Source organism: Ictidomys tridecemlineatus, chromosome 3 (genome assembly GCF_052094955.1).
Source record: "Ictidomys tridecemlineatus isolate mIctTri1 chromosome 3, mIctTri1.hap1, whole genome shotgun sequence".
Classification (NCBI taxonomy): Eukaryota; Metazoa; Chordata; class Mammalia; order Rodentia; family Sciuridae; genus Ictidomys; species Ictidomys tridecemlineatus.
This window is the reverse complement of record NC_135479.1, coordinates 216233459-216248004: the sequence shown is the minus strand read 5'-3', so window position 1 is coordinate 216248004 and position 14546 is coordinate 216233459. Positions and strand designations below refer to the sequence as shown.

General features: G+C 45.3%; 1 protein-coding gene across 10 annotated transcripts in view; it reads right to left on the bottom strand.

Moving 5' to 3' along the window:
• The window catches only part of Pcnt (pericentrin), a 96714-nt gene that overhangs the window by 81803 nt on the left and 365 nt on the right, over positions 1–14546 (bottom strand). For 9 of the 10 annotated variants that reach the window (XM_078044816.1, XM_078044819.1, XM_078044818.1 and 6 more), the window contains exon 2: positions 12676–12888. In XM_078044816.1, the coding sequence (XP_077900942.1) occupies positions 12676–12888 (213 nt within the window). Of the gene's footprint in view, positions 1–12559; positions 12889–14546 lie in introns of those variants that run through there. The other variant, XM_078044820.1, reaches the window with a different exon arrangement.

Below are 14546 nucleotides of genomic sequence, written 5' to 3'. Positions count from 1 at the left end.
CATCGACTGCCTGGGAACAGCCTGACTGCTCACAGCAGAGCCTGGGTCGGACACATAAGAACCCTGCTTCAAAGTGAGCCTCCTGGGAAGGTCAGGGGGCACCCATTCTAACCCTGAAGGTGTGATCCTCAAATATCTGAGCCACTGGTGGGACCCACAGAAAGGGCCTGGACACTTCCAAAAGGGACTGTGCACACCACACAGGACCTCAGAGCCCACTACAAGGGCACAGTCCAAGTGATGCTCATTGGGAGAATAGATCTGTGTACCTGAAAGTCTCCCTGCAGAGAGCAGAGTCCAGCCTATCTCACTGATGAGACCAGTGTAATCTCAAAGCTAAGCCTGGCAAGAATTTACCAGAGAAGTCAGTGTAAAAATAGGGGAGGAAAAAAGATGGCCCACAATCGCAGACAATGCAGAGCCACTGATACACTCCCATGCCACTACTACTTCAGGACCCAGGGCCACATGTGCAAACAACAGAGACAAATGGTGACCAGCCCCTCAGGGGCTAATTAAACCCCACAGACATGCACACACATAGACCGGGAGGACTGTGTGAGAATGCCCACAGACAATGCCCTTAGACAAGGACACTGCGGTGCACCATGCGCAGGACTGCCTGGAAACTGCTCAACATGGTGAGGCCCACAGGAAAGGGCTCAACAGGAAGTATTGTAGCCTTTCTGCCATTGTGACAAAAGGATTCAACCAGAACAAGTGTAGAGGAGGAAAAGTATATTTGGGGCCCATGGTTTCCAAGGTCTCGGTCCACAGACAACAGATTCCATTCTTCGAGGCTCAAGGCGAGGCAGGACATCATGGTGGAAGAGAGTGGCCGAGGAAGCAGCTCCCATGAAGATCAGAGAGCAGAGAGGGAAAGGTTCCACCAGCCATATACAAAATATACACCCCAAAGGCCCGCCCCCAAGGCCCACCTCCTCCATGACCACTCAATCCCATCAGGTAACTAACTAATACACTGACTGGGTTCAGGCGCTCACAACCTCATCATTTCCCCTCTGAACCCTCTTTCATCGTCTCACAGGTGGCCTTTTGGGGACACCTCACATTGAAACCGTAACAGACACACTGCAGGTATCACCATAGGTGAATCTTGTTATCAAGACACTGGATACACAGGCACAGACCCAAACGTTACATGCTAGAATTTATAAAAATTCAAAAACCAGTGGCGTTGAGGATTTAGCTCTGTAGCAGAGCACTTGCCTAACACACACCAGACCCTGAGTTTGGTCCTAAGCCCTGGGGGGGAAAAAAATTCAAAAACTAGCAAAACTAAACTAGCTGTAAGTATTGCATAGGATTTCCATACACACACACACATACACACACACACACACACACACACACACACACACACACAAATGAACCATAAAGCTCTAAGAAGATAACAGAATGTTTCAGAAGTCACAGGAGGACCGTGAGTTCAAAGCCAGCCTCAGCAATGGCGAGGCACTAAGCAACTGAGTAAGAACCTGTCTCTAAATAAAATACAAAACAGGGCTGGGGGCTGGAGTTGAGCTCAGCATAGAGCACTTGCCTCATAAGTGTGAGGCACTGGGTTCAATTCCTAGCACCACAATAAATAACCAGATAAAATAAAGGGCCCTCAACAACTAAAAAATGTAAAAAAAAAAATAGGGCTGGGGATGTGGCTCGGTGGTCAAGTGCTCCTGAGTTCAATAGCTGGTAGCCCTCACCACCGCCAAAAAAAAAGAAGATAACAGAGTGTTTCTGTGACCCCTCAGGGCTAGGAGTGACTTTTTGGCAGGACACAAAAAGCACTGATCAAAAGAAAAACTGATAAACTCAAATCATAAAAATTAAGGATTTCTGCTTATCAAAGAACAGAACTAAAAACAACCCCCCCAAAAAAAAAGAGGCCAGTGAGGGTGGAGAAACCAATCACAGCAGATGTATCTAACAAATGACAGTAAAGAACATCGAGACGTCTCCAAACCACCAAAGACACCAACTAGTGGGGGCTAACAGAGGAGCTCGGCCTCCACCCAGCTGAAGACCTGGACACACCCAGCATGATGTCAAGAGTGCCGTCATGGTACCACGCCAGCATATGAAGGAACACAAACACACTGAAAAAACAAACACGACCGTATTAACAGATCTGGCACTGCAGAGAAAATATCCCTGAGTTTAAAGGCAAGGCAACAGGAACCTAAAATAAAGACAGATGCAGGAAAACTGGGGGTGGAGAAGAGGTGGCGAGCGTGAGGCAACAGCTTGGCCCTTCCTGTGGCCAGCAGCTGTGCTCAGCCGAGCTTACAGGGCGTTTCAGTCGAGGCTGTGCTCAGCAAGGGCATGTTTCCACCTTCAGAACGTGGGAGCATCCCAATGCTGGCAGATGTTGACACTGCAGGGCCTGGTGCAGACGCCAATACAGGGCACCCAAGGTCACCAGAAGGGGAGGGACAAGAGGGAACAGAAAAAATATGTGAAGAAATAATAGCCGAAAAGGTGCAGGTGTGCAGCCGCAAGATCAGGACACGCATTCCACAGCTGCTGTTGCATGGCCGGCATCTGCAGGTGGCCCCAGCACCACTGGGCTATACCCTGGTCCTTCTTCCCAGCTGAATTATCAGGTAGCACTAACTCCAGCACCTACTAAGGAAACCACGACCGTCTTTCAAAGATGACACACAATCACATAAGCAGAGCGAGGGATGGTCACAAACCAAATTCCCCCAGAGTCAATAGAACAGCAGAGCCCTTGCCAGGTGGCAGGTGCAGCTGCGGGGCTCTGGGCCAGGCCTCAGCCCTCCTGCACGCAGACACAAAAGTCCCAATCTCACAGCATGCCACCAAAACACACAACCATGTCTGATACAAGTGAAAAGGACAAACATCTTGTCACCACTATTCTAAATAAAGTTCACTCTTCCAGTCCTGCTCACTGTCAAAATACCTCATCATGCACACCAGGCATCCTACCAAGCAAAAGCACATGCACAGAACAAAACCAAGGTGAATCTTAGTGCAAGATGAGGAAAAGACCCTTGAGAGTCCTTCTGAAGATGCTGCCTTCTGAAGCACACCATCAGCACAGATGCTCTGCAGTCCAGCAGCATCCTGACACAGGGGCAGCTGATACCTGACCCAAAAAGACCTATGCCACAGCTCCCGCGGCCCTCAACAGCTGGGGCAATTTGGAAGTAACCAAACTTCCCTGTGCTGGGAAAACATAAAGATCACTGCAATCATTCTTATCACTAGGATTGTAATGACAGCCACAGGTAGAGGCCTGGGCCCTCTGCTAGGCATCACTGTCACCAAGGAAGGTGGAAGGCAGCCCTGGGCTATCTGCCTAGGAGACAAGATACCTGCACTCCCTCCAGCCCTCCTGGCCCAGGGAAGCCTAGCAAGTGTCCCTGAAGGGTCTGGTCTAGCTCCACTGGCTCCAGATCTTTCTTTTTCTGATCACACCCACATTAGTGGTACCCACATCCTATCAGTGCCTGGGAGAAGCTCAGATAGCAAGTCCCAGCCTGCGTTCCACTTTGAAGCACAGCAGCCTGTGAACTGGACCAGGTGTGGCAAATTCATAACAGACCTGCTGGCCCAGAGGAGAGCAAGCAGAGCATGGACACAGTTCCTCTACCTCCATGCAGGTCTTCTGCCTGCTCTGAAGCCCCCCTGCCAGCCTGGGAGCCCAGCCCGAGCCTCCTCGGTCCCAAGCTGTCTCTGACTCACAGGAACCCATGCCTACCTGCCAACCTTTAAAAAGACAAAGGCAATTATTTCACACCCTCGGATCTCAGCCACGTCTCAAATTAAACTTCAACAGCCTTTCTCCAAATACAGGTTTCAGAGCACACCTTCTCTTTTATATGTCTGTTACGGACTGAATTTTTCCCAAATCCCACAGATTGAAGCCCAAACCTCCAATGAGAATATCTGGAGATAAGGCCAGAAGGTCAGATGGAGTCATGAAGGTTCCTCATCCAACAGGATGTGTCCTCTTAAGCAGAGACACCAGCTCTCTCTCTGCCGTGTGAGGGCACAGGGACAAGACAGCTGCCTGCAAACCTCACCAGAGACAAACCCAGTTGGCACCCTGACCCTTGACCTTGGACTTACAACCTCCAAAAGGCTGGTGGAAAAATGAAATTTCCCAGGGCTGGGGTGGTAGCTCAGTGGCAGAGCGCTTGCCTAGCATGTGTGAGGCACCGGGTTCGATCCTCAGCACCACATATCAATAAATAAAATAAAGGTCCATTGGCAACTAAAAAAAATTAAAAAAAAAAAAAAGAAAGAAATTTCCCTTGAGTCCCCCATCTGTGCTCTGTGCAGCTGAGCAGACAACACACTGCTTCCAGACTCCTCATCTTCCCGCTCCCCTCCCTCCAGGTGACCTGCTCCTATGCCATCTCTGTGGCCCCTCACCTCACACACAGCTTTGCTTCAACAAGTGCCACCAGTGTAGAGCTGCAGGAGCTTCGAGGCAGCAAGGTGCCTGGCTGCCTGCACCACCTCCCTTCTCTCCTATGGCCAAGGCACATGTGGCAGTGTCAGGACTGGGCCTGCACCCCGCCAGAGGCGCTCTCACCAAGCCGAGGAGGTGCTCTACACAGGCTCCTCCCAGAGTCCCAGAGCTCAGCTCCACCCTCTGCGTTGTATCAGCCTGTTGTCACAGCCTGCCCTCCATCCTGGGTTCCCCCAGCAACTCATGTGATTTTCTTTCATCTGCACTCACCAAGGTTCACTCTGTACTGTAAAGTCCAGCGTGCCTCAACAGCACGTGCTCCCACACATCCACCATTCCAGCATCCCATGGAGAGTCCTGACTGCCCTGTGCCTCAACTACTCATCTGCACCCTTCCGGCACCCCAACACCAACTCTGGCCAACCCTAATCTGTTTCCCTTCTCACAGCTGGCCTCTTCCACAGCGTCCTCTGCATGGATTCGAACAGGGTAGAACCACATCAGTGTTGTTCAGACTGATTTCTTTCACTTAGTAACAGGCACTTAAGGTCCCCCCAACACTTCATGGTTTGATAGCTCATTTCTTTCTAATGCTGAGTGACAATATGCTCTGGATGTAGTTTTTCTATCTACCATTAGCCTCTCAAAGAACATCTTGGCTGCTCCAGTTTGGCAAGCCCCCAGGCAACCTCTGCTTAGTCTGCTCCTAGCGTCCTTGCTGCTCCCACCCAATGCCACACCTGGAACCAGGGCACAGACACATGCACATGGGTGCAGTGCTCACTGATCATTTTCTTCCTAATGAAAACTGGTTGGAGCATCTTTTGATGCACTTAGTTGGTGCCAAGCATCACCACTGGTAAGGTCTCTGTTCATATATTTCATACATTTTTTGGACTTATTTTATATTTATTTTTCAGTTGTAGTTGGATACAATACCTTTATTTTGTTTATTTATTTTTATGTGGTGCTGAGGATCAAACCCTGGGCATGTGCTAGGTGAGCACTCTACATCTGAGCCCCAGCCCCAGCCCCTATTTCACACATTTTTAATTGGGCCCTTTTCTCATTGATGAGTTTAAGAGTTCTTTTTTTTGTTGTTGTTGATACAAGGGGCACTTAACCACTGAACCACATTCCCAGCCCATTTTTGTTCATTTTTCCCAAGACAAGGTCTCACTAAGTTTTTAGTGCTTTGATAAGTTGCTAAGGCTGGCCTTGAACTTGCCATCCTCTTGCCTCAGCCTCCCTAGGTGCTGAAATTACAGGTATACACCACCATGTCCAGCTGAGTTCTTTTTTTTTTTTTTTTTTTTGGTACCAGGGGTCCTTAACCATTGAGCCACATTCCCAGCCCTTTTTATATTTTTATTTAAAGACAGGGTCTCACTGAGTTGCTTAGAGCCTCACTAAGTTGCTGAGGCTGACTTTGAACTTGTGATCCTCCTGCCTCAGCTTCCCAAGTCACTGAAATTATAGGCATGTGCCACCGTGCCCAGCCAGCTGAGTTCTTTAATATATTCGAAACAGTTCGGATTGGACATGTGTTCTCCAATTTTCTCCCATCTGTGGTCGGTCTTCTCATTCTGTGAACACCATATTTTACAGAGAATTTTCTGAATTTCACTAGTGCTGCTTAGCATTTCATTCTTTCACAGATGCTTTTGGTGATGTACCTAAAAACTTATCTCCAAACACAAGGTCAAGTAGGTTTTCTCCTGGAAGTTTTAGTCTTGCATTTTTCATTTAAGTCTATGACCCATTTTTTTTTATTATTATTGTTGGTCGTTCAAAACATTTCTATGACTCATTTTGGAATCATGTTTGTGCAAGGTCTCTTGTCTAGGTTCTCATTAAAAGCTTTTTCACGTTTACTTAAAAATTAAGATTTGTATTTGTCATTCTTAACATATAAGTACAAAGAACTAAAGAGATTAACAATACATCTATGGTATTAAAATTTCATGAGTAGAAAAATAAGAGAAAAGTCTAAAAGGTCTTTTGAAGAGGACAGAAGCAAAATAAATGTTGAAAAACACTGGTAGGCAAAGTTCTTAGTTCTGACACCAAAGACACAACCCACCAAAAAAAAATTAAAGAGAGAGAAAATAAAAAATAATAATTTTTAATTAAAATTTATCTTAATTTTTTTAAAAAGTACAACCCATAGAAGAACAAACTGATAAAGCCAAGCTCATTAAAATATTTTGCTCTTCAAAAAGTAGTATTAGAAGAAAAAAGACAAACCATGAAAAGGGAGAAAATACATGCAAAGATGCATATGATAAAGAACCTGCATCCAAAGGCTGATTTAACATACAGAAATCAATAAATGCAATACCTCACATCAACAGACTTAAAGATCACATGATTATCTCAATAGATGACGACAAAGCATTGGCAACATACAGTGCCCCTTTATGTTCAAAACACTAGAAAAAGTAGGGATAGTAGGAACATACCTCAACACTGTGAAAGCCATCTACGCTAATCCCCAGGCCAACATCATCTAAAGATGAAAAATTTAAAAATTAAAAGCATTTCCTCTAAAAACTGGAGGAAAGTTTTTAGAAAGTTAACCACTTCTACTCAACATAGTCCTTGAAACTCTAGCCAGAGCAATCAGATGAAAGAAATAGGATACACATAGGAAAATAAAACTCAAACATCATTATTTGCCAATGACATGATTCTACATTTAGAAGATCCAAAAAATTCCACCAAAAAACTTCTAGAACTACTAAATGAATTCAGCAAAGTAGCAGGATATAAAATCAATGCCCATAAGTCAAATGCATTTCTATACATAAGCAAGAGAAATTAGGAAAACATCCCATTCACAATTGCTGAGAAAAAAAAAAAAAAAAACCTTGGGAATCAATCTAACAAAAGATGTGAAAGAACTCTACAATAAAAACTACAGAACACTAAAGAAAGAAATTAAACAAGATCTTAGGAGATGGGACAATCTCCCATGCTTTTGGATAGGCAGAATTATTATAGTCCAAATGGCCATACTACCAAACCTGTTATATACATTTAATGCAATTCCTATTAAAATCCCAATGACATTCTTCATAGAACTAGCAAAAGCAGTCATGAAATTCATTTGGAAAAATAAGAGACCCAGAATAGTCAAAGCAATCCTCAGCAAGAAGACTGAAGCAGGAGGCATCCCAATACCAGACCTTAAACTTTACTACAGAGCAACAGTAACAAAAACAAAACAGACATGCAGACCAGTGGTATAAAATAGAAGACCCAGATACAAACCTACATAAATACAGTTACCTCATACAAGACAAAGCAGCCAAAAACATAGAGTGGAGAAAAGATAGCCTATTAACAAATGGTGCTGGGAAAACTGAAAATCCATACATAGCAAAATGAAGTTAAGAGGGTGACCTCTCTCACCCTGCACAAAAGTCAACTCAAAGTGAATCAAAGACTTAAACACAAGAACAAAGACCCTGTGCCTAAAAAAAGTAGGCCCAAATCTTCATCATGTTGGCTTAGGACCTGACTTCCTTAACAAGACTCCTAAAGCACAAGTAGTAGAACCAACAATCAATGAGATGGATTCAAATAGAAAGCTTCTTCTCAGCAAAGGAAAAACAATCATGTGATGAGAGAGCCTACAGAATGGGGAAAGTCTTTCCCACACACACCTCAGGGAGGCACAAATCTCCAGGATACAAAAAGAAATCAAAAAACCAAATAACATAATTGATAAATGGGTTAAGGAACTGATCAGACACTTCACAGAAGAAATACAAATGGTCAGCAAACATACAAAAAAAAGTTCAACTTCTCCAGCAATTAAAGAAATGCAAATCAAAACTACTCTAAGGGGGGCGCTGGGGATGTGGCTCAAGCGGTAGCGCACTCGCCTGGCATGCGTGCGGCCCGGGTTCGATCCTCAGCACCACATACCAACAAAGATGTTGTGTCCGCCGAGAACTAAAAAATAAATATTAAAAAATTCTCTCTCTCTCTCTCTCTCTCCCCTCTCTCACTCTCTCTTTTAAAAAAAAAAAAAAAAAACTACTCTAAGGGGTAGAGTTTACCTCACATGCACAAGGCCCTGGGTTCATTCAATCCCCGGCACCACGGGTGGGGGGGGGTGCGGCGGACACCCTACTCTAAGATTTTTATCTCACTCCAGTCAGAATGGCAATTATCAAAAATACAAGAAATGATAAGTGTTAGCAAGGATGTGGGGAAAAGATACACTCATATGTTGCTGGTGGACCGCAAATTAGTGCAATCACTTATGGAAAGCAGTATGGAGACAACTCAGAAAACTTGGAATGGAACCACCATTTGACCCAGCTATCCACTCCTCAGTTTATACCCAAAGGACTTAAAAACATCATACTACAGTGACGCAGCCGCATCAGTGTTTATAGCAGCTCAATTCATAATAGCTAAATTATGAAACTAACCTAGATGCTCTTCCACAGATGAATAGACAAAGAAAATGTAGTACATATACAAAATGGAATATTACTCAGCATTAAAGAAGAATGAAATTATGGTATTTTCAGGTAAATGGATGGAACTAGAGAATACCATGCTAAGTGAAATAAGCCAATTCCAAAAAACCAAAAGCCAAATGTTTTCTCTGATAAGTGAATGCTGATCCACAGTGGGGCGGGGGCATAGGGAAGAATGACGGAACTTTGATTTGTGTAGAGGGGAGTGAGGGGAGGGGGGGCCTGTGGGGATGGGAAGAACGGTAGAAAGACACAGATATTATTACCCTATATACATGTATGAGAACACTAGAGTGACTCTGAACCATGTATAGCCAGAGGAATGAGAAGTTGTGCTCCATCTGTGTATAGTGTGTCAAAATGCATAAATAGATAAATAAAGCGAAAAAGAAAAAGAACCATGTATAGCCAGAGGAATGAGAAGTTGTGCTCCATCTGTGTATAGTGTGTCAAAATGCATAAATAGATAAATAAAGCGAAAAAGAAAAAGAAAAAAGAACTTCCATCCAGAACATATAAACAAGTCTCAAAACTCAATGATGGCAATTTTTAAACCATTTTAATCTATCTTTTATTCCATCTCTTGAACGGATCTTTCATTGAAGAAGATACAAGTATTGCAAAGTTAAAGATGATCAGCATTGTTGATCACTAGGGAAATGCAAGTTCAACTAGTCAAAACATGGTCTGCCCTCCTAGAAGGTCTGCAGTGGAGAAGACTGACTACAGCCAGTGCTGACATCAGCAGAAGGGACAGGAACCCTCCAACACGCGGAGGTGCAACGTGGGGCATCCCCTTGAGAAGACCGTTTCTGGCAGATACTTTTAACCACACACTACCAGAGAATCCTGCCACACCAGTCCTAAGCACAGATCCAAGAGAAACAAATGTTCATCCATCTATCTGCTAAAAGGTTAAGAATGTGTGAAGCCACTGTGTCAGCAGGACTGTGGGGCAACCTAACTTCACACCTTGTTGACAGAAATCCCAAAAGTCACATCAAACAAAACAATGTGCACTTACCTTTTAACAACCTGCAGGTATTGACCCCAAAAATAGACTTCCAATGACGTAAAAGTATATATGCAAGGTTATTTACCTCAACACTGCTTGTAAAGCAAATTATAGAAACAGCCTAAAACACCCACTCACAGGAATAGCTGCTCTGACAGAGGAAGGAAGATGACCTCTGAAACAGAAATACAATGATTTCAAGGTAGGATGCCACAGGAAGAAAGCCAAGAGCAAAATAGTATCTGTAGCCAGGCGCAGCAGAGCACACCAGCAATCCCAGCAACTCAGGAGGCGAGACCTAGGGAACTCAGCAAGACCCTGTCTCTAAATAAAAAATTAAAAATAAATAAAGGGCTGGACATGTGACTCAGTGGTTAGGCACCCGTGGGTTCAATCCCTAGTACCCCCCCAAAAAGAAAACTACCTACAACGTACACTGCACGTAAGAAATGGGATGTGAGAACTTGTGCATGAGTGCCTCTCTGTCCTGGAGATACAGAAAGAGCAAACCAGAAGCTCAAGAAACTGCTCGTCTCCGGGTAGGAAAGGGGAGGACACAAGGAGTGGCAGGATGAGGAGGAGCAGTGCTCTCTGAGTGTGGCTCTTGGCTTTAGTTGTTTTTCTTTGTTGTCTTATACTGGGGATGGAACCCATGAGAGCTCTGCCACTGAGCTACATCCCCAGTCCTTTTTATTTTTGGGGAAAGGTCGCATTAAATTCCTCAGCCTCCCTAGCTTCTGGGATTTCAGATTGACCACCTCACCTGGCTGACTCTGGGTTTTAGAACCACAGTAGTATTTGACTTACTCAACAAATATAAAATCAACCTAGATAGGAGAGGAACAAAAACATAACAAAAACAGTAAAACAAACTAATATAAATAAATAAAATAACCACAATAAAGAGGTAAGGAATTTGGGCTGTGGTTGCAGCTCAGTGGTAGAGCGCTCACCTAGCATGCGTGAGGCACTGGGTTCGATCCTCAGCACCACATAACAATAAATAAATAAAGGTATTGTTTCCATGTACAACTAAAAAATTAAAAATGTATATTTTAAAAAGAGGTAAGAATTTGAAAAATCGAATCTAATAACTCTGGAACACAATGTTTTGTATATATACTTACACTAAAGGCAAAAAGAACTGTACACAAATATTTTACTTCAAGTAGTAAACTTGTTATTTTTTTTTTCTATTTTACTTTATGCAGTACTGGGAATTGAACCCAGGGCACTTTACCACTGACCTGTACCCCCAGCCATTTTTATTTTTTGAGACAGCCTAGCCAAGTTGCCCAGGCTAGCCTCGAACTTAGATCTCCTGCCTCGGCTGCCCAGTTACTGGGATCACGGGCATGGTCACCAAGCCCAGAGTAAATCTGTTCTTCAGAGAAGTGTAGATTAACAACTTTGAAACTAATTTGTATTTCAGAATTGATCAGTTAAGTAAATACATAATAGATAAAGACAGCCAGGTTTCTCACTATCACAAATGCTGTGATATTGGCTTAGGACTGAAGGTATTGGGTGAACTCACAGTTTTTAATCAGTACAGACAGATGTGTGTGTGTGTGTGTGCGTGCACACATGTTTTTCTTTCACATGCCCAGGTGTTCCCAGAGAAGGAAGCCAGGAAGGAAGAACGCTGGAACACAACAGGAAACCTAAAACTAAAAAGGCATTAGTGGGACATGGGCAGACCCTGGATAAGCCCACTGTCCGCTCGCAGCACTGCTTCCAAGTCAGCTGGACCTGACTCTGACAACTGTACTAAGACCATATAAGACATCAGCAATTCACAAAGCTGATAAGGGTACCTGGGAACTCTGTGCTAGTTTTCATGAAAATTTTGTTCAACCTAACATTCCTTCAAAAATGAAAGCTAAAAATTATAAAATGTTTAAACAAAATCAACCTAGATAGGAGAAGAACAAAAACAGAATAAAAACAGTAAAACAAACTAATATAAATATAAAATTTCTGACTTGGAAATTTTAAAAAGTTGTGACGTGTTAATCATACACTATGAGCTATTCTTCTCCAAGAGACTCGGCAATAAACACACATGGAGCTACAGGGTGAAGCTGGCCTGTGGCTTGCCCTGAGAGGAACGAGGAGAGAAAGATGCTGGTGAGGAACAAGAATGACGACCAATACAGTCCACAGAGAACAGGATTGCAGAGCAGGGAGGAGATCTTGGGACTGGGGTCCCAAGGCTCAGACAGCCCAGCTGCACCAGGGCTCCTGGGAGCACCAAGACAAGGTCTCGGAGCAGAACCCTAGACTTGCAGACAGACATCACATATTTTACATGCTGGTAAGAATGAGGCAAGCCAGACGCATCATGACTTGGGGGCCAAATTCTAGAAAAAGGAGTTTACCAGCTCATCCTAACAAACACCTAAACCTGGACAACCCAGCTGCACACACATCCCAGAGGCACCAGGACTCACATTTGCACAACTTCCACTACCAAAGCACCAAGATGACACTCTCCTTTAAGCAATGGATCCAAAATTTCTCAATACCATGTAGACTAAAGATCAAACATTTAGAAGAATCAGACCACTGACAATTACTCACCTTTAATAAACTAAAACCATCTCTCTTCACTTTTGAAAGGCGAAACTGGACCACTTTTAGATTAGCAGTAACTAGAAGGCAGGCAGAATGTGAAAACACAACACTGGACAATCTACCTGAGCTGCAAGTGCCCCTCTGGCCCCATCTGTGGTGCGGCTGCATGGCGTGCTTCTGCCGAGATCCCTTGCTCCAAGGGGCCTGCCGTCCTGGGCAGCTACCGGATCCTCCTCCGGGACAGGCGCATCGACAGCCGAGCCCTTCCTCTTCGACGTCTTTTTCTTCGAATGCGTACAGTCACTTTTTGTTTTTCTCTGTCGGAAGTGAGCAAGCTGCGCAGAAAGGTGGAGAAGTAGTAAAGGCAGAGGTAAGTGAGAAAGAAGTAACAGACCCACAAGGTCAGCAGACTGACGGGGAGCATGCAGCTCTGACAGAGTGGGCCCACTCAGCCACGCCTGGCCACCGGACCACTATCCTAACCCTTCATTAACAACTATGAGGCCACCATTGAGTTCTGAGTGACATACAGCCTACAGATGAGGACTGTTAGTTAGGCTTAGTTACAGACCAAAAAAAAAAAAAAAAAGATATGATTGACAGGCAGAATAGCTTTTCTAACCCTTGGCAGTTTTGAGAAAAAAAAAATTAAATACATCAATTTAAAATGCTGAGAGCTTAATCAAGATATATTTAAGGCTCAAAATTATTTAAAAGCTAAACCATTCCATTCTTGCCCCCATTCTCTCTCAATCAAGGAAATATACCACCCTGCCAAAATTTCCTAGCCATAGATTCTAAGACAAGATACAGAAATAGCAAAAAATTAATTAAGTGAGGTCAATCTAACATCTCCCTTTACAGAACCTGATGTTCTAATTTTCCTGACACAGCTCTCCAAAGCACCAGGGACCGCCACAGAGTGCTCCCATCAGTAGACAGCCCAGCCCTGTTCAGGTTTAGACCTGAGAGTTTCAACCACATTCATGCACCAGCTCGCACACACACCTCATTCAAAAGGAATGGGTCCAAGAGGGGTCCCCTGCTCCCTCAAATGACATCTGGACTGTACCAGCAAATACGCTTAACATTTATATAAATGATAACCAAAGTACACAATTTTGTTGGCATAAGATCATTTAAAGGGGGAAAGAAAGCTGCCTTCATATCCTGGTATTCTCATCCATTTCATCGCCCTCCACTATCTGTGGCAGCACTGAACCTCTGGCCTGGTCCTTCCGAGGCTCCGTGTCCCTCAAGCACTTCCACTGCAGTTTACCAACCACACAAGCTGGGCCCTACTTAGTTCCAGTGCTGCGCTCTGGACTCGCTCAGCGCGGGACCTGGGTACGGCACGTACGTGCAGAGGGAGGAAAAGTCTGTCACAGGTGGCTGAATGAGGCCGCTGCGTCCCCTGCGTGCCAGTGTAATCTGGATGTTTCTGTAGCACAGGGGCTCCATGGTTGACTCGATGGCACAGCAAGGTCGCGGTGCTCCACCCAGCCCCGGGCTGCCAGGCAGCGCGGAAACCCGGGGTCCCACAGCCGGAGAGGCTGCGTGCTGCCTGCGGGGCCTGATCATGCTTCGCCGGTCGTACTCCCCCAAATGCCCCATACAGGTCCAAAGGGAGCACTTTTCCATCTGACCGAAGACCTGGGGCAGGAGGAGGTGACAAGCACTCGGAGAACCTGAGGCCCCTCAGCACCGGGGACCACCGGGGACTTTCCTAGACGCACGGACAGCACGTTTACAGGACAGGGACACTGTGAGCGCTGTTTAAAACGACGGGCGCGCAGAGAAGCCTTAGGGCCGCTAACGGGGTGCAGCGCCTCAGAGCGCAGGACACTCCAGTGCCGGGGACCGCGCCTCTCGGGGGACGCGGGGGCGTGGCCGGCGTGCGCACCGAGCCCAGGTGCAGGCGCCGCCCCGCGCCGCCCCGGCGTGACCCGCGCCGCCCCGGCGTGACCCGCCCACGAGGCCTGGCGCATCCTGG